At 43.5% G+C, this 27,233-nt stretch overlaps 15 protein-coding genes across 15 annotated transcripts in view; 9 read left to right on the plus strand and 6 right to left on the minus strand.

Annotated features, from left to right (window-relative positions):
* Positions 1–398: 398 nt before the first annotated feature.
* Positions 399–779, plus strand: O0I10_009934 (uncharacterized protein; the record flags this gene model as incomplete). The annotated part of the gene is made up of 1 exon (XM_058489920.1): positions 399–779. One exon carries the CDS (start codon positions 399–401, stop codon positions 777–779), a length of 381 nt encoding a protein of 126 aa, XP_058339280.1.
* A 272-nt stretch (positions 780–1,051) lies between these two features.
* Positions 1,052–2,434, minus strand: O0I10_009935 (uncharacterized protein; the record flags this gene model as incomplete). Its single annotated transcript, XM_058489921.1, has 6 exons — positions 1,052–1,303; positions 1,374–1,628; positions 1,767–1,847; positions 1,905–2,019; positions 2,077–2,155; positions 2,221–2,434. The coding sequence occupies 6 exons, from the start codon at positions 2,432–2,434 to the stop codon at positions 1,052–1,054; spliced, it is 996 nt and encodes a 331-aa protein (XP_058339281.1).
* Positions 2,435–3,055: 621 nt separating this feature from the next.
* O0I10_009936 (uncharacterized protein) lies at positions 3,056–5,831 on the minus strand (the record flags this gene model as incomplete). Its single annotated transcript, XM_058489922.1, has 4 exons — positions 3,056–4,914; positions 4,979–5,057; positions 5,112–5,764; positions 5,822–5,831. 4 exons carry the CDS (start codon positions 5,829–5,831, stop codon positions 3,056–3,058), a joined length of 2,601 nt encoding a protein of 866 aa, XP_058339282.1.
* Positions 5,832–6,665: 834 nt separating this feature from the next.
* On the minus strand, positions 6,666–7,715 carry O0I10_009937 (uncharacterized protein; the record flags this gene model as incomplete). Its single annotated transcript, XM_058489923.1, has 1 exon — positions 6,666–7,715. The coding sequence occupies one exon, from the start codon at positions 7,713–7,715 to the stop codon at positions 6,666–6,668; it is 1,050 nt and encodes a 349-aa protein (XP_058339283.1).
* A 288-nt stretch (positions 7,716–8,003) lies between these two features.
* On the plus strand, positions 8,004–9,095 carry O0I10_009938 (uncharacterized protein; the record flags this gene model as incomplete). Its single annotated transcript, XM_058489924.1, has 5 exons — positions 8,004–8,139; positions 8,217–8,414; positions 8,482–8,529; positions 8,595–8,752; positions 8,814–9,095. The coding sequence occupies 5 exons, from the start codon at positions 8,004–8,006 to the stop codon at positions 9,093–9,095; spliced, it is 822 nt and encodes a 273-aa protein (XP_058339284.1).
* Positions 9,096–11,306: 2,211 nt separating this feature from the next.
* Positions 11,307–12,299, plus strand: O0I10_009939 (uncharacterized protein; the record flags this gene model as incomplete). Its single annotated transcript, XM_058489925.1, has 1 exon — positions 11,307–12,299. The coding sequence occupies one exon, from the start codon at positions 11,307–11,309 to the stop codon at positions 12,297–12,299; it is 993 nt and encodes a 330-aa protein (XP_058339285.1).
* Positions 12,300–12,831: 532 nt separating this feature from the next.
* Positions 12,832–13,348, plus strand: O0I10_009940 (uncharacterized protein; the record flags this gene model as incomplete). Its single annotated transcript, XM_058489926.1, has 3 exons — positions 12,832–12,973; positions 13,045–13,156; positions 13,231–13,348. 3 exons carry the CDS (start codon positions 12,832–12,834, stop codon positions 13,346–13,348), a joined length of 372 nt encoding a protein of 123 aa, XP_058339286.1.
* Positions 13,349–13,556: 208 nt separating this feature from the next.
* Positions 13,557–15,033, minus strand: O0I10_009941 (uncharacterized protein; the record flags this gene model as incomplete). Its single annotated transcript, XM_058489927.1, has 6 exons — positions 13,557–13,844; positions 13,916–14,176; positions 14,352–14,432; positions 14,507–14,621; positions 14,676–14,754; positions 14,805–15,033. 6 exons carry the CDS (start codon positions 15,031–15,033, stop codon positions 13,557–13,559), a joined length of 1,053 nt encoding a protein of 350 aa, XP_058339287.1.
* Positions 15,034–15,701: 668 nt separating this feature from the next.
* O0I10_009942 (uncharacterized protein) lies at positions 15,702–17,494 on the minus strand (the record flags this gene model as incomplete). Its single annotated transcript, XM_058489928.1, has 8 exons — positions 15,702–15,962; positions 16,031–16,409; positions 16,505–16,637; positions 16,704–17,045; positions 17,109–17,126; positions 17,194–17,274; positions 17,351–17,399; positions 17,465–17,494. 8 exons carry the CDS (start codon positions 17,492–17,494, stop codon positions 15,702–15,704), a joined length of 1,293 nt encoding a protein of 430 aa, XP_058339288.1.
* Positions 17,495–18,260: 766 nt separating this feature from the next.
* On the plus strand, positions 18,261–18,717 carry O0I10_009943 (uncharacterized protein; the record flags this gene model as incomplete). Its single annotated transcript, XM_058489929.1, has 4 exons — positions 18,261–18,263; positions 18,352–18,395; positions 18,462–18,572; positions 18,630–18,717. 4 exons carry the CDS (start codon positions 18,261–18,263, stop codon positions 18,715–18,717), a joined length of 246 nt encoding a protein of 81 aa, XP_058339289.1.
* A 435-nt stretch (positions 18,718–19,152) lies between these two features.
* O0I10_009944 (uncharacterized protein) lies at positions 19,153–20,564 on the plus strand (the record flags this gene model as incomplete). Its single annotated transcript, XM_058489930.1, has 7 exons — positions 19,153–19,201; positions 19,266–19,355; positions 19,410–19,520; positions 19,589–19,625; positions 19,693–19,709; positions 19,772–19,938; positions 19,992–20,564. The coding sequence occupies 7 exons, from the start codon at positions 19,153–19,155 to the stop codon at positions 20,562–20,564; spliced, it is 1,044 nt and encodes a 347-aa protein (XP_058339290.1).
* Positions 20,565–21,137: 573 nt separating this feature from the next.
* On the plus strand, positions 21,138–21,443 carry O0I10_009945 (uncharacterized protein; the record flags this gene model as incomplete). The annotated part of the gene is made up of 1 exon (XM_058489931.1): positions 21,138–21,443. One exon carries the CDS (start codon positions 21,138–21,140, stop codon positions 21,441–21,443), a length of 306 nt encoding a protein of 101 aa, XP_058339291.1.
* Positions 21,444–21,507: 64 nt separating this feature from the next.
* Positions 21,508–23,263, minus strand: O0I10_009946 (uncharacterized protein; the record flags this gene model as incomplete). The annotated part of the gene is made up of 3 exons (XM_058489932.1): positions 21,508–22,856; positions 22,913–22,929; positions 23,106–23,263. 3 exons carry the CDS (start codon positions 23,261–23,263, stop codon positions 21,508–21,510), a joined length of 1,524 nt encoding a protein of 507 aa, XP_058339292.1.
* Positions 23,264–23,348: 85 nt separating this feature from the next.
* Positions 23,349–23,837, plus strand: O0I10_009947 (uncharacterized protein; the record flags this gene model as incomplete). Its single annotated transcript, XM_058489933.1, has 1 exon — positions 23,349–23,837. One exon carries the CDS (start codon positions 23,349–23,351, stop codon positions 23,835–23,837), a length of 489 nt encoding a protein of 162 aa, XP_058339293.1.
* Positions 23,838–24,282: 445 nt separating this feature from the next.
* O0I10_009948 (uncharacterized protein) overlaps positions 24,283–27,233 on the plus strand; it is a gene marked incomplete at both ends in the record, with an annotated part of 4,199 nt that continues 1,248 nt past the window's right edge. Inside the window, 8 exons of the mRNA XM_058489934.1 lie at positions 24,283–24,374; positions 24,440–24,576; positions 24,631–24,697; positions 24,762–25,145; positions 25,207–25,948; positions 26,005–26,040; positions 26,101–26,356; positions 26,406–27,124. Of these exons, the coding sequence (XP_058339294.1) occupies positions 24,283–24,374; positions 24,440–24,576; positions 24,631–24,697; positions 24,762–25,145; positions 25,207–25,948; positions 26,005–26,040; positions 26,101–26,356; positions 26,406–27,124 (2,433 nt within the window). The remainder of the gene's footprint in view (positions 24,375–24,439; positions 24,577–24,630; positions 24,698–24,761; positions 25,146–25,206; positions 25,949–26,004; positions 26,041–26,100; positions 26,357–26,405; positions 27,125–27,233) is intronic.

The raw sequence follows: 27,233 nt of genomic DNA on the forward strand, positions 1-27,233 counted from the left end.
ATAAAGTTGATATCTGTGTTTTCTCTCTCTCCCTCTCATTGCATCTTAAAAAAACGTGAGCCCATCATGCGATTTTTAATTTAGTAACTAGTGACTGCATGAGATCGACAACTTCCATTTCCAGATGCAACACCATGCACCCCCAACCCATGTTCCAGGAACGTGGATCATTGGATGATGATGCAGCCTGAACCAAAACTCTGGAGAAACAGCATGACGACAACATGTTTTATGCATAACACACACGCACACACATGGAACGATCGATTTTTTCTCTTTTTCTGGATTAAACGCACATTGCGTCATGCAATCTTGCATATACGTCAGGAGCCTTGATTGAGTATAAGAACCCAACGACTCTTTTTGCTCTCACTACTTTTTTCCTTCCAAAACCTATCATGTCGTCATCCCAACCACAAAGAACAATGAGCCCTCCTCGTCCTCGTCCTCGTGATTTAGAATCAGAGGAACATTCATCATGGGATGATAATGAATCGGTCCTTTCAGGTGCCAGTGGTGGTGATAGGCGATCCCGTAGTCAAAGACGTGGCGGTCGTAATAGGCGACGACGTCGTCAACAACATCGTGTACAAGATGAAGATGGTAACCAAGCAACAGTAACTCGTGAAGTTGAAAAACAGCAACCTGTCGCCAAAGCTGAGGATGGAGGTGGTGGTGGTCATACTCCACTCAAGCTTCGATTGGATCTCAACCTTGATGTAGAAATCGAGTTGCGTGCTAGAGTCCATGGTGATGTTACCTTGGCTTTGTTGAGCTAAATGAAAACCCATCCTCCTCTACTACTATGCTAGATGCACACATACATACCCACAAGCACATGCAATAAATTATGATGAAGAGAAAAACGAAAGATATTTAACATATGTGTATCTACATTAGTGGAAACAAGCAATTGGTGGGGGAGATATGTCTAATGCCAAGTTGAAGGAGGGTGGAGAAAAAAAAAAGAAAGGTTGTGGGGGGAATAATCGATGAAGGGGTGAAAACGTGTAGAACATAATACAACAAGAGGATGATGATGATGATGGTACTAAGAGGCGGGATGTTCTGCCTGCAGAGGTTTGGCGCTATTGTGTGAGAGCTGTGCCGAATGTACACTATCGTTGTCTTCTTGACATTTCTTGTTGACTTGTGGGATGATGTACTTGTCAGGATAAAATTCTTGATGATCACCCATATCAAATGTCGAATCTAAAGGTGGAGGCGTAGCTGTGCGATTGTATTCGTCCATAGTGGGGATCGTAGGATGGCGAACGGACATTTTGATATTGGTTGAGGTGACCTACAACAACATGGTATAGGATGATAATGATGAGCAAAGGAAGCGTTAAATGATAAGGTGACCTACATACCCAATGAATCGTAATGACATTGATGGTGACATCGACAGTGCACATGGAAAGACACATTAAACCACGTTCGTGGCCTTGTGTAATGGCCAAGGTGAGGATATTGACGAGTGATACAACCAGACACACGGCGGATGCCACAAGTGTACGACGTGTCAATTTGTACAAGCGTGTTTCTCTCCAATCCTCACGATCGTGTCGACGGCTCGTTCTCACCAAAGGTTTGACAAAGAGGAAAGTGAGGTATAGGTTGAGCAACTAAAAAGTAAGGATCGATGGTTATTAAAATGACATTCATCGTGTTGGCGTAATTGGATTGCTTACAAAGTCATAAATCTAGATTGGACAAGGCGTTAATTTGCGATAAGAAAAAAAGGGGATAAACATGCCACTTACCATCAAAGGAATACTAGATGGTGGTTGCAAACCCATGATGCAAATGCCGTTCTCATCAATGTATGCATTTCGGAAGATCAACTACAAGAGCGAGAATGAGCGAAATGAATGAACAACAATGTATATAGATATACGTACCATGAGGATGAAGATGCCGACATAGGGGCATAATAAAGCGAGATGGAAGCGATATTGAATCGATTTCATTCGGCGTACTCTGACGGCTGTTACGAGATGTACACGTTCAATCAACCTAGTAGCATATTATGGCATCAGTGAGCGTTCGTATCAATAAGGAAAAGACACATACCAGGCATAGATAGTGACTTTACTACCAGCATAAAACACATCGCAAATCATGACACCAAGAACGCAGGATACCTTGTTCCCTAGCAACGAAGAAGCCGTTTGCATGAATAATTGCCATGGCTACCGCGCGTGTTTTCGGACTTACAGTTGTTCGTGGATACCGAGACAATGGCAATGGCCGAGAATGTCCATGAGAGAATATAGAGGATAATGACGAGCGTACGGCCATAGGTCAATGTGTTGAATCGTTCAATTTTGGATTTGGAACCAAAGAGTAAAGCCATGATGGAGATACATGCCAGCGAGATAATCTCGGACATGATCTCCAATCCGTCAGGCCCATCTATTTCTTGGTCCATGCTTTGTTGTAAACAAAAAGAGAAAGGGAAAAAAAAGACGTGTGTGTGTGTATTGTGGCCTCATTCGGAGCGTAAGTAGGACGACGACGAGAGTTGGGGAACAGCGCGCGGTATGTATCATGGTAGCACACTGGTAACCTTGACAATTTAACCCAAACTGCCAAGCCTAATCAGGGCAGGATCGGCAGCTCGCATGACTGTTTCCTATTCCTCTATCTTTGGTAGCACTAGCCGGTTATTTGGTACAAGGCTTCATATCCAATGATAGACATAATCCGGACGCGATAATCATGGGGCGAATGTAGGTATCATAGAAAGGGTGTGTTTTCTATTACTACTTTTTAATAGTTTGCTCCACACACACACACCACATGCGGATCTACATCTTAAAAGGTATACGCTGACTTTGAATCGGGCGGATGTTTTTTGTTGTTATGCTGACAATGATCATCCCCAACCCAACTACTTGGAAGAAGTCATCCCTATGCTCCCTTCAATATCAAAACCCTTGAATATTGCTTTTTGTGTGTGGCACCAGGCCATTTTCTCTTTTACTATTTATTACTCACAAATCAAATGATGATGACTACTAGTACTAGTATGTAAATGAGGGGGAAGGATTTATGCTTCACCTAATAACCATCCAACCACAGCACATTCCATTTCACGTGTCGCATCATCCACATCATCATTCTCATGGATGGTGGTTTGAACAGAGACATCAACGGCTGCTGTAGTTACAGGACGACGACGTAAAGGACGACGAGGAGGTGCTGCAGCTTCCGGTTCACGTTGAAGATACAAGAAACGTTCACGGCGTGGATAATAAGCGGATGCTCGATGTTGTCTATGATGTTGTTGTGCTGCAAATTCATCCATGGAACGTTCGAAATGCATCACCTTATCCAACACACTACTCAAAGGTCGAGGTTGAGGAGTAGCTTTGGGAGGATTATGCGGTTGTTGCAATTGTGGTTGTTGCTGTTGCTGCTGCTGCTCATCCATCATCATGCCACCACTCGTATTGGATGCGATGGATTCTCGGCTTTGTCGTACAAGTCGACGACGTGCTGCAGCTGCAGGGGTAATGGCATTCTCTTCAATACTTTCCCAAGCCTTGCTGCCACGAGATACCTTGCGCTGACGAATGGGAGGTTGTCGTGGAATAGGTGTACTGGTAGTAGTAGTAACAGTAACAGCCACAGTGGATCCATTGTTGTCTGATTCACCACTTTGTTCTTCTTGAGCAGTAACAGCACTCATAAAACCGGTTGATGATGTGGATGTGGATGATAAGGATACAACACTATTGCATGGTGAAGATGACTTGGTGGATGAGAAGGATGCCACACTATCTCGAGGCGAAGGCGGCTTGGCTGTTGTTGTCGTTGATTTCTCATCATCATCATCATTATCACTGTTGTTACTGCTGGTGTTGTTGTTGTTGTTGTTACTACGATCGGCTGTTGCTGCTATCGTTGTTATGGTATTATCACTACCACTGTCGCTGTTAATGCTGATTTCAGAATGCTTGGTAACAGGTGAGGAAGGTGGTGGTGAAATTGGTTTGATATCGTTTTTAAGTGGCTGCTTCTTTTCCTCCTCCTTGATAGGTTCTTCATGTTGGCGATCAAGCTCACATGACGATGTTGTTGTGGTTGTTGTGGTTGTGGTAGGACCAGGTGGTGGCGAGGGTGGCTGTGGTGTAGTAACAACAGGAGGAGCAGGGGCTGGTGTCAATGATATCGAAGGTGTAGATACCGAAGGTGTCACAGTCACTGAAGGTGTTGATACTGAAGGGGATGGACCTGGTGGTGTAGGAAGTGCAGGTGCAGGTGCAGGCTTTTTAGGTGCAACAAAAGGAGAAGAACGTGAAGTTGTAGGTGGTGATGGTAATGGTGCAGTAGTAGTCGTCGTAATAGAGGAGGAGGACGGCTTTTTATGCAATTCACGAGATGATGGAGTAGGTGGTGGTGGTCGTGGTTGCATAGCAACAGCAGCAGTTGAAGAAGAGGAAGGAGTGGGTGATGTGGATCTCAAAGCAGACCTGCTGCTACGTGATGCCAAACTTGCTGCCGAACGACGCTCCCAAGTGGGTGCTGGTGGATCCTCATCGGCCATTTGGTTCTTCACTTCAATGGAGCGTAATCGATTTGGTGTCAAGGTCACTTTGACGGTATCACCCGAACGTATCATATCCTCAAAGTTCATTGTTGTGGGCGCTGTTGCATCTGGATCATACACGGATGCTGCTGATTTGTTGGAAACAAACAATGGCTCTTCATCCTCCTTTCTCAAGACCTTGTGCGTCTTTTTCTTGTTGTTAAGACCAACCGCTGAAGATGAGGTAAACGTGGTACTGCTGACACTGCTGCTCATCAAAGATGCAGGTCTCAAGGCGTAATAATCGCTGTCCTCACGGTCAAATTCCAAATCATCAAAGCTGATATCCAGGAATCCGGTATGGATGCTTCCAGCAGCTGGGTAAAGTATTATTTTTAGTAACGCATTGTTGACGTGATAAATTCATGCTGTGACACTTACTGGACGAAGAATGTTTAGGTGCCGAAAACGATACTGGGGTCATCACCCTTGGCATGTATCCATAAGTATAGGCTCGTTTCTATCATTGTTCTATTAGGAATTGACCACATCATAAAATCATGCCAATTCTTACCTCTAACTTCTCTCGAAGCACCATGCGATAGAATACGCCACCCACTTGAACATCATCGATCAATGCCAAAAACACTTCTTTGATTCGGATCGTCTTGGTGTCTTCATGCTCTGCTGTCATTGCAATGGCCGTTAACACGTACTCGGCTACATGCTCCAATACGGTGGTCACGTAAATGGCAACAATAGGCACAATGATCACGGTGCCTTGATTGGTTGTTGTAGGTTGTTGAAGAAGATCCTCCTCAGGTGGTCTTTCAATGGCCAAGGTACAAAACTCGACGCATCGTTCACGTAATGCTGGTAAAGCTTCATCAAGTGGAAAAGGGTTGCCGTTGGTGCCAAGGTTACGCATGTGCTCATACACTTCATAGTTGATCACTTCGGTCTCGGTAAACGTTTTGACTTCAAGCTCGGCTTCTACAATGGCGTTCTTGCCCAAGGTCGAGGGTAGGAGTGTGAATACAACCGTTTTGATACGTGACAAGTCAAGCGATAATGAGGACGACAGCAGCAACCCAAGGAACTCATCAAGGAATTGGTTGATGGCCTGCAATGCATCGGCGGCTACTTGGTAGGGTCCAATCTCGGCAATGATGGCATTGGCTGCAGTGGGACAAATGTACGATGGTGCAGTAGTAGTACTGATAGTGACTTTTCACAAGCGGTGTCAACAAGCGAAAGAAAAGACGGTGGCTATAAATGAAATACCTCTTGACATGAAAATAGAAGGCTAGTTGTCGTAGTAGTAGTAGTAGTAGCGGTTGTGTGGAAATGAAGGGATTGTGTGTGCTATGATGATAAAAAGGAATGACAAGTGGGACCTATGGTTGGTGGTTTAGGCAGTGAATGGCATAAAGGAATGGAGAGCAAAAAGGCGAAAAACAATGAACAAGGAGGGTGGCTATTATATATATCAAAAAGAGCTGCTCTTGTCAAGAAAGAAAGAAAGGGAGACACGATCTTGAGCGTTGCCTTTTCATTGCAGTGTCGCACGAGGCAACCCGACCGAAATAGCAAGAACAAGAGTTGGTCTAAGCAAGCATCATCCTCCATTCACCTCCTTCATCACATACATCCTATATTATACATATATACATAGTAAATGACTGCGATTGACATCATCATCATCACCCCACTACTATTGTCAATGTATGTATCTCTCCCATGGAAGACAGGATATCTTTATCTCATGACTTTTCAGTACATCTCCTCTTTTATGCAATTCATCTCCTCGTCTCATTTAATTCTTTTTCACACACGAGCATGTTGCACAAATGAGGATAGTTGATTATTGTGCTCTCTCTTTCATTCTTTTCATCACACACACACACACACACCGCTCATCGCTGATGATCACAGTGCAACTTTACTGCCGTGGCGGTGTTTTTCTTAGAATCCATTTTTAACACGCTTACACACAAGTGATCGACAGTCCAATTCAAAATGCATGATGCGGATAAATGATTAACAAGAAAGAGAAAAAGAACAAGGTTTTGCCAGCATGATGAGTATGGGTGATGCTGCTACTACTACTACTATTACTATGTACTGCTTACCACCACCCACTCTGGAATGGCTCAAGTCGATAATGTAAGGTAGAATGACTTGTTGCCATTTGTTCAGCAGGTTGCTGGGATATCAAAGTTGTTGTAATAAAGAGGGGTCCTGCGTTTTGAAGTTGCTCCCAATCAACGCAATATTGAAGGCTTGATGACAAATTATCGTTGTTGTTGTTGATGATGTTCTTTTTGCAATAATCGAGTGCTGGATGATGCTGCTGCTGCGGCTGCTGCTCCTTGTTCTCCTCACAGGTTAAATGAACCGGAGGAGAGCTACCATTGACCACCGTGTGGCTACCACCAAGTAATAATGCTGAAAGGAGGGAGGGTCGACGCAGGGGTTTGTCAGGTATTTGTTTTTCAAATTGTTCTTGTTCTTGTTCATCCTTATCCACCACCGTTTGATCGTCGTCATCATCATCATCCACATCAACATCACCATCTTGGAAGGCTTCTCTATCCTCTTCTTGTAGTAGTGCCAAGTCGTATGGCCCGATATTATTGGTGCTATTGTTGCCGCACAATGGCCGAGTTAAAGCCGCAGCAGCAGCAGCAGCAGTAGTAGTAGTAAATGACCAACGTGGTTGTCTTGCCCCTGTTTGGGTCTCATGGGTCCATCGGGCATAAGGATGATGCTGTGCACGACCCGAGTCGTTTGCTGTACTTGCTGCAAGGTCCACATGTAGAAAAGAATCTCTCATGGAAGAAGCACTGATGTTGATCATGGTATCATTATCACTATCACTACTACTACTACTAATACTACTACTACAATCATCATCCATACTGCTGCTGGTACTAACACTGACGCTTCTCGATGACATTAAACGAGGAGTTGTCACTAGGCCAGCATGGTCATATTCTTCTTGACGAGGATCGAAATTGTTGTTGTTGTTGTTGTTGTGTTCCCATGCCTTGTTGATCACGAGAAAGGAGCCCTGCATGGATAATGTACTACCTTCCTCGTCGTAATCATCCTCCATCCATGATAAAGGAAAAGAATGTTGTGTTGTATGATTTTTGTTTAGAATAGGAATCGACATGAAAGAAAGAGAAGAAAAAGAAATGTAATCAATTGATCTTAGAGCTGGGTGGATTCTTTATATGAGGTAGCCCTTGGATACTTTACTGATCGGTGATCTTGTGAGTAATTTGCATAATGCAGAAATGGCTGGGCATGTTAACGCACACACACACAGCATGATTGGGAGAGAGCCATGGCAAAAACAAATCCCGCCGCTTCCATCCTTCCTTCCTTCCTTCCCTTTACACGCAACCTTTCTTTTTTCTTTTCCGTTCCTTTCTTCTTCTTCTTTTTCTTCTCTTCACTTATGCAAGATACGAATCGTATATCCAAAATACACCGACGCTCCAATCGACACGACAACCTCATGGACGTTTTCGTACGGCATCTCACAGTCGAAACACAGCTCTTGAATGCTTGCAGGCATAAACAGGCAAAGCATGGTACATATAAACTTGGCCTTTCTTTATTACCACTCGCATGGCGTCACTCATCAAGTAATCTTCCGCTTCTTTTATAGTGGAACACATTCTCGAGCATAGCGCCATCAATCCAGACACTGTTCGGGATCGACTCTTACGCACACCTTTGCATATTGCTTGTTCACGAAAAGACGACTTTCAAGAAGCAACCAACATAGCACGGATATTGATTAAGCATGGAGCCGATGTGAATAATGGTGTTGGGGATGAGAATGGCATGCATCCAATGCATATGGGTAAGTAGTGTATATACTACAAGGTTGGAGGTTATATATGCTGATGGGATTGTTATTTTTGTTTTAGCTGTATTGGCCGGTAACATTGAATGCGTATTGTTATTGTTGGAGCAAGGTAAGTAAAAAAAGTGGTGGTATCCATGGAGGGGATGGTATCTGATTCGGATGTTTATGATGTAGGAGCGAGTGTACCAGCATCTGATCCATTTCGTCTTACACCATTGCTTCTCGCCAAGCTGAAATTGGATAATCTACGACAAAGTCGATTGTACAGCAAACAAGAGAGCCTGAGTAGCGAAACGAGTAATGCATTACAGGAATATCGAGATCTTCAATCGGTATGCTGATGCTGCATGAATGACAACCACGTGATGATTTGCTTACTTTTACTGTAACAAGATCACCAAAGTTCTCGTCACACATCTTGCCAACAACCATATCACCAACCATGGCATGCCAACACACTATGGATTGTCAGATCGTTTCTTTTCAAAGGAGGAATCCGAAAAACAGTTGAACGATGCCATCCTCAGTATCACAGACCAATTATCCAGCATTTGTGTCCAAGAAAACAACAGGCTGCCCTCATCCCATGAGAATGATCCCGCCCTGCAAGATGTCATGAACAGTCTTATGGAGAAGGTGCGAAGATTGAGAATAGAGGAGACAGCGGTAAAATAGAAAATCATACATACAACACATATCGGGTTTAGAGAGGCGATGTAGTAGATACACATACCCCCACCTATTCTCCCTTTCCCCCCTCACCCCTCACCTACTTTATGGATATCTTTGCACATCATGTTTTATGGAAACCATCACCCACCAGTGCCTAAGATTATACTTGCAGCACTACTAACATTGTTCGCTCATACTTAACAGAAGCCGCCCCACCACCACCACCACCACCACCACCACCACCACCCTCACTGATTAAAAAGGGAATCCTCATTGTATTGCTCATACCTTTATATAAATTACACGTCATTGTCAACGTTGCTTTAACAATACGATCACTGCTGCTGATAAGGGTACATAATAAGGATCAGGTCCAAATGGCGTGCTTCAGCGTTTAGCTTGTTTATGCTTCGTAATCCCGCTAATGTAGTGGACGATGATTATAGATAACATTGCAAGACAATGCAAATACTGTAAATCACATGTTGTTTTGTTGGGGGGTTATCCCGGGTGTGGTGGAAACCATATGCTTTCTCTTTTTCATCGTAACATTGAATTTGATATCATGCTTGCTTGAGCCGGTTATGATATTTTTTGCCCTAAATAACATGTTGGGTATGACAAAAGGCGGCAACCTTATTTCCCATTGTGCATATACAAGTATGGTGACAGGTATCGCCATCATCTCATTGATACCGCACAATGGTGCCATCAGGCGGGTCTCGACTTTGTACATACTCCTCCTCCTCCCTCCGCATGAAACATTGCTTAGTAGCATCTTTATCTTTTAAAACCCGGATCTTTTTTGCTTATCAAAGGGTAATTGCTTGAATCCGGTAATGCATACGGTGAAATAGCTAATTCAAGTAATGTGCAACCCAGTGATCTAGCACCCCGACTTTTTGGGTTTTTGCATACGTTTGACATTGACGGGACATGACTGAAATTCCCGAACACACCGCGGCTTTTCGACCTTTTTTCTACCACATGTTGATCGGCTACAAGCGAGATAAAGAGAAAAGGGGTTGTTGTTGGGTGTAGAGTTGAAAAAGAACACGTACCTCTCCACATCAACAAGATGGCTTGAACCAGGTATATGGATCCATCATAATACAGCTGATCTGAATGGCCATCATCATCTTTTTCCAAGCACCTATATGCCATTTTAAAGAGATGTACCACGAAAAGAGCGCGCGCTCGAATCGGGTTCGTACGTAGTATCTGATAACTCGTCATTGCTATAGAGATACGACTAGGAAGGATAATGTGGGATCCAATCGTGTGTAACGCCCATGTATCATGGTGTGGCCCGCCCGCACGTTGTGTGTTTTCGCTAATTTTGTACTTTAACTACCAAAGAGGTAAAAAAAAGAGAAAACCATAGTGTCGGACGATCAACCCAACCATTGATGAACCAACAATGCATGGTAGGTGGACCCTTTGTCCCCCTTTTTTTAACATCGCCTTTAGTCTAGATCAAAGAATAACAAGAGGGGGGCGTTTTTGTTATTCACGCCAAACTCAGTCTATGGATCCGTCATCTCCAAGGATATTGACAAATCCGAATGTTGACTCTTGGAACCCATTCGTTTGATCCACGAGGGAAAATCGTGTTATTTTACTGGTCAGCCACAAGGATAGAGTGCCATGTTGCACAAACATGGTCTCCATCATACACGAGCCAACAAGGTTTAAAAAGAGGAATGTTGACAGACATCAAATGACTTGTGCCATCGTGTTAGTGTGTTTATGTATGTGTGTGTCTTTATTTGGATGACAAGACTATAACTAACGAATGAAGCTTTACTCTTTTTTGTTGGATTGTGTAGATCAACAACGACAAAGAGACGTATGCATGAGCTTTCTTTTGTGGCGAAGGTTCTTCGCGCGGCGCTATTACCACTAAGTATTACTACGCCATGATCACAGCGGAGATGGTGAACATTGCATATCCCACAATAAACCACACAGACACACGATGTCACTTGTAAGGCTCCGCTTCATTTTGCTTGGCTATCCGTAGTTATCCGAAGCGTATCTATGGTGCGTCTCTTGAAAGTAAAGCCTCACGTGGGGAGGTGTGAAATCGTTTGGTTGGGGGGAAGGGAACATTTATGCCAAGGAACAACATTTATAAATTATACACCAAATACACACGAAATTGTTGTCATTCATCTCTTTCTCTTTCTCTCACTCTTTCTCTTTTTTCATACCATGCTTATATCAAGATTACAACAACAACAACAACCGGATCATCCACCTTCAGCTCAACAGCAGCTTCTACATGAAGACAAGACATTCTCATGGTTTATTTCTCGTGGTGGTGGCAAAAGAGATGGTTATGGGTCTACAGGAATAAAAAAGGAACGTTCAAGATGGCAACATGCAGCAAGACAAGGATCCCTTGCAGCTACATTGCAGCTAGCTTATCTTGAGGATGCAAAGCATGATCCACAAACCACGGCATGCCAACGTTGTGATGCTGTTGCTGAACATTACTTGACAGCTTTGGAACGCACCTATCATTCAGAAGGAGGATTTGGAGGAGGTCCTGTGTTTTGTTCGGCTGATTTGCTTGAGCTCGTTTCTCAAATGTGCCAAATGGTATTGGAACATGCTTTTTATCAGCAAGATTCCTGGTGGTTTCATCCTCTTACCAAGACGCTATGGGATTTTGCCAAACAACTCAAGGATGAATCCATTGGGTCCGATCATCATGTTATTACCACGCTTCAACCTGCATCGGTCATTGTGACAGAGGATGATAACGATGATGGTATTGATGATGAGCAAGAAGCTTATCGTCGCGCCATCCGTATCACGGTATACCATTGCCGAGCCCATGTCTATCAACGGCACCGAGAATTAGAAAGAGCAGCCGTCTATTTCCGAAAATGTGTTGCTGTGCATCGTCCCTCCTCCTCGTCCTTTGTGTTTGAAACACAACGTCTTTTACGTGAATCTGCCAAAATCTCTTTAAAGGAGCTTGCCTCTTCTTCAAGTAATCAACAACACCACCATCAACAACAACGTCGAGGCTCTATATCAAGTAATGGATCGGCTGCATCAGCATGTGCTCACTGTGGAAAGGAAAAGCGAGCCATGCCGGTATGTGCAAAATGCCGTGCCATGAGTTACTGCAGTAACCGCTGCTTAATAGCTGATAAACCCGTTCATGACAAGCAATGCCATCGTATCCAGAAATGAGACATGTTGTTGACCAACATCTTATCCCCAACAGACTACTTTTTTGTCCTGATGAAATAATCCCCCACCCTACACACATTTATTATAGCCCATACCCGCGCATTGTACGATATCACCTCTCTTATTTTGTTGTTCTTGTAATGGATGTTTTTGCATGTATCACTCATTGTCTCTCTCCTCCAATTGAACTCTTTCTACTCTACTACAGATCTCTTATTTTTGTAGTGCTTTGTGGTGGTGGTGGTGGTGGTGGTGTGTGAAAATAGGTGTGATGGAATACATGTGAGAGCATGTTTGTGTGTGTTAAAGATCTCTTTCCTCCCTCCCCCCAATCCAATCCAAAACCGGGCTTGTCTATTCAAAGAACATTTCATGTTACTCAAAGGAAGGACCAACGGGTTCCAAAGAATGTACATTGCGGATCAGCATTTTGTCGTTTCCTTGTGCAACCTCGCTTTTATTCTTTTGCCATTTCCAAAAACAAGCTCCGTATTACCTATCCGTCAGTCAACTACCATAGACCTACATTCTCATGGCGTCATTCACTCAAAGCTATCGCACATTCCTCAAGGCCGGTTATGCTGCTGTAGGTCATCGTGCAAAAGATAAACAAGCCATTCGCGATCGCATTCGTTCTCGATTTGAGCATGGCGACATGGCCGATCCCGTCAAAAGTAGGTTCCATTGGCTGCTTTAGTATAGCACCAGCAGAGGTGGGGAGGGAACTTATAGCATGCTTTGATAGGTGAGAACACGTTACGAATGCTTATCGACGCGTCGCATTATCGTGGTATGGAACGTGCTGTTGTACGCAACATTTGTCGTTTGTATGCACTCGAAAAGGAATATGCCATCAGGTAAGAACAGGGTGGTGGGTACACAAGGGAACGATGCCAAGAGAGATTGTAACCATGATACATTCATTGCATAGACCACCCTTTTACAATCGCAAGCTGAGGCCTGAAATTAAGCATCTACATGATCACGCCTATGACGACATCCATTTACTGGTTCAAATGCTCAATAAAGAAATGAATTTGTGTTTATGACATTTATCGTGCTGGTTGCTAGGTCGCGGTTGCTAGGTAAATGATATACATTGCAAGGCCAATATGCATAAAAATGATGGGTGTTGTTGTTATGATGTTTGAATGGTATGATGGTGATGATGATGGTATCATAGTGTATGTACGTAATCAGTGGATGAAATGAAGGTGAAGAGAGATAATGAGAGAGAAGAGGCGGGAGCCTTTGTTGCTAGGCGGCATCCTGCTGTAAGGGCTTAACACTGCTGGTTTGAGATACTTGAATCGAATGCATGCTTTCGGTATCTGTCATTGGATCTTGGTGATGGTGTGTTGATGGCTCTAGCATAGTATCATACAAGTGTTTGTTGACTTGATAAAGACTACCATTGACGCCTGCCGCTGCTGCTGCGACTGTGGTTGGGCTTTGTTGCTGGCTGCTGCTGCTATTGTAGTCGTTGTTATTACTTCCCAACGTGGTTGCGTTCCGCACAGACATTTTGATATGAGGGGATGTAACCTATGTAGGAGGTAAAGAGGGGTCGTGTGTCAAAGGTTGTTCTCATCAACAACATCACTACTACAACCTACCCAATGCACGGTAATGACATTGATGGTTACATCAGCTGTGCACATGGACAAGCACATCAAGCCACGTTCATGCCCCTGAGCTATGGCAAGCGTCAAGATATTGGCAAGTGAGACAAAAAGACAAACAACCGATGCCACCACAGTACGCCGCGTGAGCTTGTAAAGACGAGTGGACCGCCAATTATGGTGTCCCCCATGATGACCGATCCCAGAAGTAATAAGAGGCTTGACAAATAAAAAAGTGAGGTAGAGATTCAACAACTATGTAATGTTGATGGAAAGCGGTTAGCAATGTGGGACAGGCTGAGTGAGTGATCGACATCATTTAACCACCGTCGTCGTGCAAAACATCAACATTGCGACTTACGAAATCGTAACACTAAAGGCATTCAACTACGTAAGTCACGTGAAGAACAATGTCAAACGCTTTCCTTACCATCAAAGGAATGCTTGAAATGCTTTGAAGACCGATAATACAAGTACCATCTTCAAGGATCAAATTATTGCGAAAAGTAACCTATGCAAAAAAAACAAAGTTCCTTGCCGTGAGTTGTGTATGACATGTGTTTCGACCTAGGATGGTAGCATTACCATCAGCACAAAGATGCCAATGTAGGGGCATAAAAGACAAAGATGAAAGCGGTATTGCCATGACGAAAAACGAGAGCCACGTACATCGGATACCAAATGCACGCGTTCAATAAGCCTATATGGGTTCATGTTAGCTGAATACACAATGACCTAGCGAAGCAATCATTACCATGAGTACATTACAATCTTTGTTGCAGCATAAAAGATGACGCATATGATGATGCCAAGCGTGCATGAAACAATGTTATCTACGTAAGCATCATCAGCAACCATGAGTTTAATTTTCTCAACCACTTACTGTTATTGGTAGAAACAACGACGATGGAGATTGCAGAAAATGTCCATGAAAAGAGATACAAGGCGAGTACAAGTATACGACCATAAGTGATGGTATTAAAGTGTTCTGTTTTTGTTTTCGAGCCCAATGCCACCGCCATAATAGAAATGCAAGCGAGAGAGATAGATTCTGACATGATTTCCAAGCCATCTGGTCCTTGTGGTGCTGGTGATGAAGATGGATCGCTCATGATGTTGTATACCCGCAACGCTAGTTGTAGGAACAAGGTAGGATATTGAATGTGATAATCTTGGGTTCTTTAGGAAAAAAAAAGGTAACAGGAAAGAAAAGGGATACGGCATTGGAAAATGTTGATGATTGCCCATTGTTGTTAACATTGGTGGATGACACAAGGTGGCCAAAAAGGAAAGGATCGACACGTTGCAGAGGTAGGGTTGAAGAGTGCCACTATAAACATGTTAGAAACATCCATGACGGTACCAGGCGTCTGGCATGAAAACGGCTTTGTGATATATATGGTGGCCGTGTACGACATAAAAAATCAGGCCATTCTACAAGATACCGCTTATCAGTCAAAGTGGTGGCCATTGTTCTTTTTTTCCATTGTCTTTTATGATTCATTTCCAAGCTCATTTCCTAAATATAAATGAGTAGGCGTACCAACAAAGACACACATGATAGAAAATGACCCAAGCTTATTACACATTGATTCTTGCTTTTCGATTATCAACCTTTGACCCCACAACATGGACCACATGGTAACACACACATTATATATACGCTATCAGATACCATGGATATGAATAATGCATCACCGACACAATACACCAAATATTCCTTTATATAAGAAGAGAGAGAGATATTCACAGGGTTTATAGTTATATAATAATAGTAATCTTAAGCGGCATTCGGCTCTCCATTGGACGTAGCAGTAGTAGCAGTAGTAGTCTCAGCTTGACCATTGTTGTTTTTGATCAAGTCGGCACTTTCACCTACGACCATTCGCTCGACCTGATCATCTTGCACGGAAAATTGGCGTTGGCTCATGTCATTCTTCTTGTTAAGGATTAGGCTCTTGTTTCCTCCTGAATGGGACATGGGCGGGACTGTGTGCTTGTAAAAGCAATTGGGTCGAGTGCAAGCACCATCATATTTACACTACACAGAAAGATTGATGAGGAGTTTTGATCCATGATAATGGTAACCAACCACACACACACACTTACAAGAACATCTGCCAAAGGATTTTCTTCACCAGGATGAAGGAAATGACATCCAGGTCTTTTGCAATTCTCACCATTTTTACATGGGATAGGCACCTTGGTTGGCGTCGTCGATGATTGCTGTTGTTGCTGTTGTGGTTGTTGAGATGATTGCTGTGGTGCCATAGGCATGGATGATGGGTCTGGATGAATGAATGGACAAACAGGATTGGTGCAATAAGGAAAGTATCGGCAAGGAAAAGGTTTTTTTGCTGGTGCTGTCATGATGGAAGATGCTGAAGGATGAGGTCCTCCTCCTCGTTGTTGTTGTTGTTGTGATGGGCTAACTTCGGGATGAATAAACATGCATTCAGATGCATCCTTTGAACAATTTGGAAAATCACTAGAGAGAGAGATTTCAATCGATAGATGCGTAAGTAAACGAAATAGAAAACAAAAGGTCACATAAAAAAAAGAGAAAGAATAAAAGCAACATACGGGCAAATGGTCTTGGGATGAAAGTAGGGACATTGCTCGCCTTGGTTGCAAGCAGGCCAATACTTACAACGATTGGCAGTTTGAGTGGATGAAGGCTTGGCTGCTCCCAATCGATCAAAAACGGAAGGTCGAGCTACAAAAAAGTATCCCCTAGCATCAGCACACCTATCAATGTACGTGTCCATCCCATCCAACTTACCATCTGATGAAGCTACAGATACTTGTCGATCATTAGAACGTCCCAATCGTGATAAAATGGTGAATGAAGAAGAAGAGGGCGACGATGCTCTTGGTCGTTCAGGTGTTCGTTGTCGTGGACGTCGTTCTCTAGGTTCAGGGGATCGAGATCGGGATCGTTCACGTTGTTCGCGTCTCGAAGATGATGGAGATCCACCATTTAAACCTCCAATCGCTTGAGCGAATATCCGGTTTGGCTTGGGTGAAGAAGTTTGTTGTTGTGGTGCTGCTGGTGCAGATTTGACAGGCGTGGAATTCTGCATTTCTTCGATCCTTGAAAACATCCATGCTGTCAAATTGACATCTATAAAAGACATTTAATCAATACACGCCACCATCATCAATGTAATCCATTCATTCCAATTACCATAATCTGATCCAACCACTATATAACATACAATACATCAGGTCAATGACTTGTTTCTCACACGCGCCAAAAAAGGTCCACTTACACTGCTGGAGTTCCTGGTTAATCTGATCGATCTGGTTTCCGGTTTGCAAGAGATTGGTGATATATTCAGAGAGCGTATAGTCTATATCATTGTGGGGGCGTCGATCGTTAGTTGATTGGATCTGTAGCGTGGGTTGGGTTGCCCTTTATACACTTGCCTCCAGAATCAGAGTAGTCGTATGCAATGCATTTGGCGTGGATTTCGCTCTATGATAGCCATAGACTAGCGTTAGTGTCAGCCATAATAAACAATGGGGGCTTCCATAACATACGGCGAGGGTCTTCCAATCTTGCTCCTGCATGGCGTGGAAAAGGTGTGTGTGCTGAGCAAGCTGCGGCAGCTCCAGAGCTTTCTTCTTCCTACGACGCTAGTCACGTCGGGGCCTTTTCTCCTATAAACGCGATCCATTGGCTGTTGGCTGTCACATTGCATGATGGTCTTGGCTCTCTATAATAAACTTTCGTGCTGATCTATCAAAACAAGAATGGCCATTGTGATTACTATTGTTGCTATGCAACGCTTTATCATCTCCTATGTCATTGTATTACGAGGATGCGTTGCTATGCAACCACTTGTTTCCCCGCATAATAATTGATCCCGTACCTAATAGCAGCAGCCATGAAGAAAAGGACTAGTGTCCTATTATCCCAAGAATTACCTGCAAGTTGGATGTGAGCATTATGACAAGGAACGCAATTACTGCTTTTATAGCGAAATGCATAGCATTGAGGGAAGATGGATGATTCCTCAAATTGACTAAACGATCTATGTTCAAGAATGCCAAGTTTATAAAGAGGTTTATGGTAGAAGAACAACTACTACAAGTAATAATATGGGAGATCCACTGTTCTAGTAGATGTGCGCATGGTTTGACAAGGTATTTGGATGTGGTGATGAGGTGGAGGTGCTGGAGGAGATTTGAGCATTCGGCGTCTTATTGGACTTGAGAAATCGACCAATCATAGCTGCCCACCTGCCCAATTCAAAGCACACGCGAGAAGCGCCCGCCCATACAGCTGTTTGTTCTTTTGCTTCATCGCTCACTTTTACCTTTCATCTCTACACAAATGGTAAGTTGTCTCTGTTGTTATACAAAAAGGCTATTGTGGTCGTCTAGATTGAAGGCTCATCCTGTTGGCGATCTCTTCTTTTCTGTAGGCCGATTCATCGTCGTCGTCAACCACTCCCAAGGGTACTGTCAGGTAAGAACAAGTGACTATACAAGGTGTATGGCAAAGATGGATTGATATTCATATTGGGATGAATAGGAGACGCGTTACTGGACGATCCAATACTGCTGCTTCCCGTGGACCTATGCCTGGTGGTAGCACTTCCAGCATGATGCGTATTTACTCTGACGATTCTCCAGGACTTCGAGTGTATGTTAAAACACGCGCCCTATCTATCTCGAAATGTAACTAATGTTGCGTTTATAGTGATCCTGTTGTTGTGTTGGTTCTTTCCTTGACCTTTATTGCTTCAGTTTTTGGTTTGCACATTGTCGGCAAGTTCCTTCGTGCTTAATGGTTTTGACACTCTTTTGACGGCGCTTCCACGATATCATGAATGAATGCAGTCATCATTCACGCACACACGCACACACCACACACTCACTCAACCAGACACACTCACACATACACAAACACACACGTACACCATAACGAAAAAAATATATATACATATATTACATGCAACCAATTTTTATGGATGTGAATATGGGTATAAGGATAATTGGGTATTGCTACTATAGCTGGGCAGGATAATGGTCACCTTGTTGACGGAAGAGCATGCCATTGGAGGGAATGATGGGTACATATCGATTATGGACAAAGAGAGGTAGATGGATTCATTCATCCCCGCCCTAAAACATGCGTTGTCAAATACGCCTGTCTCTCTCTCTCTCTCTATCGTCTTCCAAATTTCAGGGCCGATAATAGTTCGTTCTTCTTTTCCTTCCTAATGTCCAAGCCTATTCCAATCACTGTCTTCACTGGATTCCTCGGTAGTGGTATGCTTGTCAACAATGGAGATCAGTAGCGTCATTTGTGTGTCTCATTGACGGTTCTTGCAAGGCAAAACGACCACGATTCTCTCGCTCCTTAAACGGCTGCCTGCTGAATACAAGACATGTCTCTTAAAGAACGAGTTTGGCGATATTGCAGGCAAGTACATAAAGGCACCGTTGTACAATCAATGTATCTAACCTTGTCGTATAGTCGATAGCCAGCTTGCCAAGGAAACCAACATTGGTGTACAAGAGATGATGAATGGATGTCTTTGCTGCGTTCTGGTGGGACAAATGAAGTTGGCCTTGCTCGAGTTGAAGGGTAAAATCACCAAGATCATCATACATTTTACAGCTTTTGTATACTCACACGTACCTTTATTTTAATAGAGAAATACAATCCTGATAGAATCATTGTAGAAACAAGGTAAGCTTATTCACACTCTTGCTTGAGGATGAGTGCTCACTCATATTACCGATGTTTTACTACATAGTGGATCAGCATTTCCAGGCAAGTTGAATGATAAAACACCGACGAACATGGAGGATCTAAATGATGTCAACCCACTACAGCCCCGATTGCCTGGCAAATCCGAGAAATGGAAGGCGATGGCTTTGTGTTGGATTCAATTGTCACTGTGATCGATTGTGAAAACTTTAAGGGATATGAAGATACAAGCTACACGGCCAAAATGCAAGCTCAGTACACGGATGTCATTTTATTAAACAAGCACGAGCAGGTAAACTATCGTCATCATCCTCATCCTCATTCATCCACTAACATTTATTAAAGGTATCCGAACAAGATCTCGACCGAGTGATCGACCATGTCAACGATTTGAATACGGATACCCCCAAAGTCAAGAGCGATCTTAATGGCGTATCACCTGATCTTGTTTTTGGCTTGGACACGCAGCTCTTTTCAGTTGCTTACAACAAGACGCATTCACTGGATGAGATGGTATTTGATCCAAAGCACCAAGAGAACGAGGTGGATTTGATCCAGGTGATACAACATGTCCACGAAGCAGCAGCAGCAGGCTCGTCATCATCATCATCATCCCTCAGCAAAGATCAATTGGTGGCCTTCCTTCAAACTATGCCAAAAGAGGACATTTACCGCATCAAGGGCTTTATTCGTCTGGGAGAATCGTCAAGATTGCATATCCTCAATCATGCGTTTGGTCGTCATACCTTGACCGAGGTCGAACATGAAGAAACCTTAGAGGAAGCAAAGGATGTCCAAGTCAAAATCACCGTCATGGGCCAAGATTTGAGAATGTATTTTGAAAAGGTCAAGAATGGATTACTACAGGGTGACCAAGGAGAAGCAAAGATCATTCCTGCACATAGACATGACCATTAGATCCCACAACATGTACACACACAATAAACGTAGTAGTATATGCTAGTTAGAATAGCATGGACATTACACACATGTGAAAACGTCTTTGATCATCATCCTTTATGTACGGCTGAAACAACAACAATGCCAAATGATCATGTATCATCCATCGTGTTCAATCCAGGATCACAAGAGATTCATGCATGCATGCATGCATGCATTTTAGTTCCTGCAGTGTAAATGTATCATGATCTTGATAGTACCAAAGTTTACAAGCACGTGTGTGTGGGGATCATTTGTTGTTGCATTGCATGGATCAAATGCAACTTTCAATGACCAACCATGCGTCGTTCTATTTTCCGAAGCCTACCAATGTAAATTACTTCATCATAAAGTCATTCAACCGGGTCATGAAATTTTGGATCCATATGTTTAGCATTGTTTTCTCAACAATGGGTACAATGACGGCATTTGGTTTGGGGGGGGGGTGGTAGAAGAGCAAAGTGTGAGATCAACCGCTTCCGTAATGTAGAAAAAGGGGATGCCTATAATAATCACACTCTTTTCTTTTTTTCTTTTTCTTTGTACCTTTCCATGTCCTCCCAACAACAATCTCGAGACAAGCAACAACGTCGCAAGTCTTCTCAACGTAACGCTTCTCCTCCTTCCTCTGATGTTGACTCGTATGTGGTGGGTGAAAGAAGACCAAGAAGCCCATCTCCTTTCCCAAGACGCCATGGCCCATTGTTTGGTCCACACAGAGAACCAATGCAATTACGCTTCCCTCCTCCACCTACAGGCAAAACCACCGGTGCTCTTCGTTTGGACTTGAATTTGGAAGCTGAAGTCCGTGTTAGTGCTCACGTCCATGGTGATCTTACTTTGGCCTTGCTCAGTTAAATTATGATGATGTGACAACAATAAATGATGACCCTTTATTTATATATACACACATTTGATACCATTACTTTGCACGAGGAATATGGATTGAAAAAGAGATACCACCTTTATGAGCATCCACATTGACGATCACGTCTTCATCACCGTTACGCACAGCAAGTGATGAACCACTCTTTTTGTTGTTGGCTGTTGATGCAGGTGGTGGATCGACGGGTTCTGCCTTGCCATAAACATTACCAGAAGGATCAACAATATCGCCATTTTCATTCACCGTTTTGCCGTCGAGATAGGACATGTCTCTGGAAACCTTGCCAAGCACCTTGCCTTCATCATCCACAACGTTGCCTTCCTTGTCCACTTTTTTGCCCACGAGGTCCTTTAAGGTTGGCTTGGACGGCTTTTGATCATATTTGACATTATTCTCAATCAGCTTGTGGGAGCCATCATCAGATTGTTGTTGTGGTAGTGATGGATCATCCTCCTCCTTGGATGGTTGTTCTTCTTCTTGCTGTGGGTCATACTTCTCATCATCCATGGGTGGTAAAAGTGCGTCCTGGTCATCACCATTCGTTTGCTTCATATGTTCCTTGGCCATTAATTTGTTATAGGCCTTGAAGGCTTGCATGAATTTGCGGGTGTCTTCTTCATCCAATCCAAGTTGTTCCATGGTAGGGCTTGATAGAAACTTTTCAGGCAATGTGGTATTCTTTTCATTGCTGATACGAGGTGGAGGAGGAGCAAAACCTTGGTCAGGGATATCCACATCTTGCTCAGCATCATCAACTCGATCGCTTGATAAGTTGTCGATACGATAAGGTTCTCCTTCTCTGTTATCATTCAAAGGATCATTGCTTTGTTCGTATGTGCGATGACGATCGCTTGTTGAACGCTTTCCACCACTACGAGACGAACGCTTGGTGCTACTAGTTGCATCAGATGATCCACCTCCAACACCATCAGTGGATACGATCGAGTTGCTTGTATCATCATGGTGGTCTCTAGCCTTGCCTCTTCTTCCGCTACTGCTACCACCACCATTGTAAGAGTCTGGGTAGTCTTGATCTTGCATTTCACGATAACGACGCCTGCTACTTTTTCTTTTTTCGCCATTGTTGTAATACTTTGAGGACTTCTTTTTGTAATATCGATCATCATCACCACCACCAGCACGTTGATAGGATGAATAATCCTCTTGTTGATTGACTCGATCGCCTGCCATTTTTCTTTTTCGGTTTCGTTTTCTTTTACGACGCTTGTTAGTTTCTTGAGTAGGTCCTTGTGCTATGGACTGCTGTTGTTGTTCTTGTTCCTTTGGAGCTGTAGTAGTAGTAGTAGTAGTATCGTCGTTGGGTTGTTGTTCTTGCTGTGATTGGTTTTCTTGTTCTGTAACAGGTTCACGCTCTTCTTTGGGTACTTTGGAGCGTACGTATAAGAGTAAGAGGATAAGTAGAATGATGGAAAAGGGAAACGCAGTTGGGATCCCTCACTTTTTCAAGGGAAATGATATAAGGATAATGCTGTATAGAAAGCTGAGTTAGATGGCCATGGCGTCACTCATACTTGAAACAGCGTGGTCTATTATCATCACCCGCACACACCCCCAAATTTTATGGCGGGCTGCATTATTGATGCACAAAAGATCATCATGGAAACAATGTTTACTTTTCTATAACGGGTAAAATCATCTGGGCTATGGGGTCAAGCGCCCATCCCATGTGAGACATGGTCAATGGTAAGATCTCTCCTGGATTTTGAAATTGATGAATCCACCAACGATCGATTTTTCTTGCTAATCGCCTAATTGTATATGCTGTAGCCATTGCGTCATAAGCAGCAGATCACCCATTTAAATATGTGGCATTTGGTTGTCTGATTTTCTCTTTTTCTGTAACCATAGCAACAACCATGTCTGCAAGAACAGCTGAACGACAGCAACAACAACAACAACATGATTCTGATATGGAATCTCAAGTCAGTCGTGGACGTTCACCAGGACCTCGACAACCCCCTCCTGCTGCTGCTGCTGCACCACGACGAGCTCCACAACAACAACAACGTGAATATTCAGAAGATGAGGAATCAGTAATATCTGAAGCACCCTCGGCTGGTGGTGGTGGACGTCAACGCTCGAGAAGAAGAAATCGACGTAATCGTCGTAGCAGAAGAGCACCTCCTGTGTCCGATGAAGAAAGTATTGTGGATGGTGCTGTTGGCACAGTCAACAATGCCGCTAATCAAGTAACCAACACGGCCAATCAAGTGGCCAACACTGCCCAAAACGTAGCCCAGCCCGATAATAGCCCTCTCAAACTTCGCTTGGATCTCAACCTTGATGTTGATATCGAATTGCGTGCCAGGGTCCATGGTGATGTAACCCTTTCTCTCTTGAGATAAATCATCCATAGTATAAATTCATATGTATACCTTTCTATAAGTTATTGAAATATAAGACTATGCCTATGTGCTATCATGACACCTTGAAATGATTGACAGATTATTGTTGTATGCATTCCGAAAGTATGGATCGGGTTACCTATTGGGTCAGAAGACTCAAGCGTAGTACAAGGAAAGGGGGAACAATTCACCTGAAGATCAATGCAAATGCAATGCAAAGAAAAGGGAGATCAGCAGGGACACGTTGTACCATTGCAATGTGGCGTGATAAGTAGAATACCCCTCTCTCTCACACACGCAAGCACACATGATTCATTGTAAAGAGTCATCATTGTGTTCACCGATCTAGAATACTTTGGCTGTTTCATTATCCCATTGACGACTTGCTGTCGCAGCCTTGTTTCACCGCCTCTCATTCTTTCACTTCTCCTTCTCTTCCTCCTCCATGGATGATCATTATGGTGCTATCAAGTTTGGCGAATTCCGCAAGTACATGCAAAACAAGCAAGCAAAGCTGAAGGATCAGGAAAGAGCATTGTACGTCATGGAGTTTATTGTTGAAGGCATTGCAATGCGCCCATTGACACCTCTCTCATTTCTAGAGAACACACTGCTACCCAAGATACGCTACCACAGATCTTTCAAGGGCTTTCGATCTACATTAACGGCTATACGAATCCGTCACAAAGCGAATTGAGACGATTGATTATCCTTCATGGCGGGAACTACCAGCATTACTGTAAGTCTTGGGTGTGGCAGTTTATGCATGGCAAGTGCTAACCTTTAGGTCTAGTGAAAAAGTCAAGTGTTACTCATATCGTTGCCTCCAACCTGACGCAGTCAAAGTTGCACGAGTTCAGGTAAAAGATATACTTCGTTCATGTTGTCACACAAGGCGTATTCAAACAATGAATCGATACGTAGGGCGTACAAGGTCGTCAAGCCTAGCTGGATCACCGACAGCATTGAAGCCAACGAACTTCAGCCATGGCCACAGTATCGTGTTATCGTCAAGGAGTCAGCACAAACAGAATTGGTATTCAATCAACCTCAGCAACAGCAACCACTTCAACAGCAGCAGCAGCAGCAACAACCTGAAGGCAAGACGCTCAATGCTGCATTATTGGCCAATCCATGGAACAAGGAGAATACATCAGCGCAACCTGGATTTATTGAAAAGTTCTACGAGTCTTCTCGTTTGCATCATTTATCGACATGGCGTGCCGAGCTAAAGGACATGGTTGGGAAAATGGAACAAAAGTACACCTTGGGAAAGCGAAAGCGATCTTCAGGCCCAAGAATTGTCATGTAAGTATGTTATCACGTGGATGGATGGATGACCCTGTTGCTCACATCTTTATGTATAAAGGCATGTTGACTTTGATTGCTTTTTCGCATCCGTGGGACTCTTGGATCGGCCACATTTAAAGGAAAAGCCTGTAGCAGTAGCACATGGTCAAGGCCGTCAACAGAATTCGTCGAGTGATATCGCTTCATGCAACTACATTGCACGATCCTTTGGTCTTTACAATGGGATGCATATTGGTGCTGCCAAGAAAAAGTGTCCTGAACTTCAAGTGATTCCATACGAGTTTGAGAAGTACAAGGCCATTTCGGAGATGTTTTATGAGACGCTCTTTGGATATGCCGAGCAACTGCAGCCTGTCAGTGTGGATGAAGCGTTGATTGAAGTGGATGGAAGCAATGGTGGTGACCCTTTGGAGCTCGCCAAGGAGATACGCCAAGTGATTCGAGAAAAGACGCAATGTGAAGTTAGTATCGGCATTGGACCCAATATTCTTTTGGCACGTCTTGCTACAAAGAAGGCAAAGCCTGCTGGACAGTACTTTTGCAAAAAGGATCAGGCCGTTGAGTTTTTGGCACCTTTGGATGTATCGGATTTACCTGGTGTCGGCTATCGTATGGCAAGCAAGATTCAAGAGGATCTTGGTATCAATCATGTGGGCGAATTGGCAAAGATCCCCTTGGGAAGATTGCAACACTACCTTGGGCCCAAGACTGGAAAGATGCTTTACAACTATTCACGAGGCATGGATGATCGCGAACTCCAAATGTTTCAACAAAGACAATCCGTCAGTGCAGATGTCAACGTAAGTTATCATGCATGATGTCAATAATAACCATCATCACTGATCCATTGCTGTAGTGGGGTGTTCGATTTGAAAACGAGGACCAGGTCAAGGTAAATGAAGCAAATCGGGTATTTGGAAAAGGGTCTACATGTATCTAATGATGTGCATAGAAATTTGTCATGGAGTTGGGAGAAGAAGTATCACGACGATTACAGAATATTCAGCAACGTGGAAAAAGCATCACTGTCAAGATCTTACGGCGGCATCCTAGTGCGGGTGAAGCAGCAAAACGACTTGGATGTGGTGAATGTGACAGCTTCTCCAAAAGCATTGTTCTTGACCGGTTTACGGATGATGCATCAGTGATTGGTAATCACGCATATCAAATGCTATCGTCTTTTGGTTTTGATCCAGCTGATTTGCGAGGTAAGAATACAAAAATGTGTGTATATCATTCAAGCTAATGTATTTTTAGGCATTGGTATCCAAGTACAGAAACTAGATATTCGCAACGTTGGCAAGCAAAACACCTTACAATTTGCTCCAATCAAAGAGAGGACACCAGACAAGGAAGAGCGGCTACAGATTTCACCATTATCCACTCCATCTCCGGAACGACAACCAACAACCATTATTACAGCACCATCATCGCCATCTAAACCACCATCATCTCTTAATCCGACTACGACTCCAGTGGCAAATGAGAAGCCTGTCATCCATGTTGATCCATCCATTTTTGCCGAGTTACCAAAGAATGTGCAAGAAGATTTATCAAAGACGCACAAGATTGAATTCTTGGACAATACCACATCCTCCATCCAGGATCCACAGCAACAATCGCCATCATTACCACCGCAACAACAACAACACATACAACAGCAACCATCATCACCATCGCAACAACAACAACAAAAGCAACAACAACAACAAAAGCAACAACAACAACAAAAGCAACAACAACAACAAAAGCAACAACAACAACAAAAGCAACAACAACAACAAAAGCAACAACAACATTCCGAGTCTTTTTCTTCTCAATATTTCCATATTTCTCAACCGGATTTACCACCTTGGTCTCAATTGGATCCTGAATTCTTACTTGCTCTTCCTGAACGCACAAGGAAACAAGTTTTGGAGACTTACAGTAAAACAAAAGCTCAAAAGACGACTACGACGACGACCAATAACCAGCATGTGGAACCACCACCTCCGCCGCCGCCGCCGCCGCCACCACCACCACCACCACCACCACCACAGCCTACTTTACTCAGCCCACATCGCCAACAGCATGAATTATCACCAT

This window comes from Lichtheimia ornata (assembly GCF_029851405.1).
Source record: "Lichtheimia ornata isolate CBS 291.66 chromosome Unknown scaffold00062, whole genome shotgun sequence".
Classification (NCBI taxonomy): Eukaryota; Fungi; Mucoromycota; class Mucoromycetes; order Mucorales; family Lichtheimiaceae; genus Lichtheimia; species Lichtheimia ornata.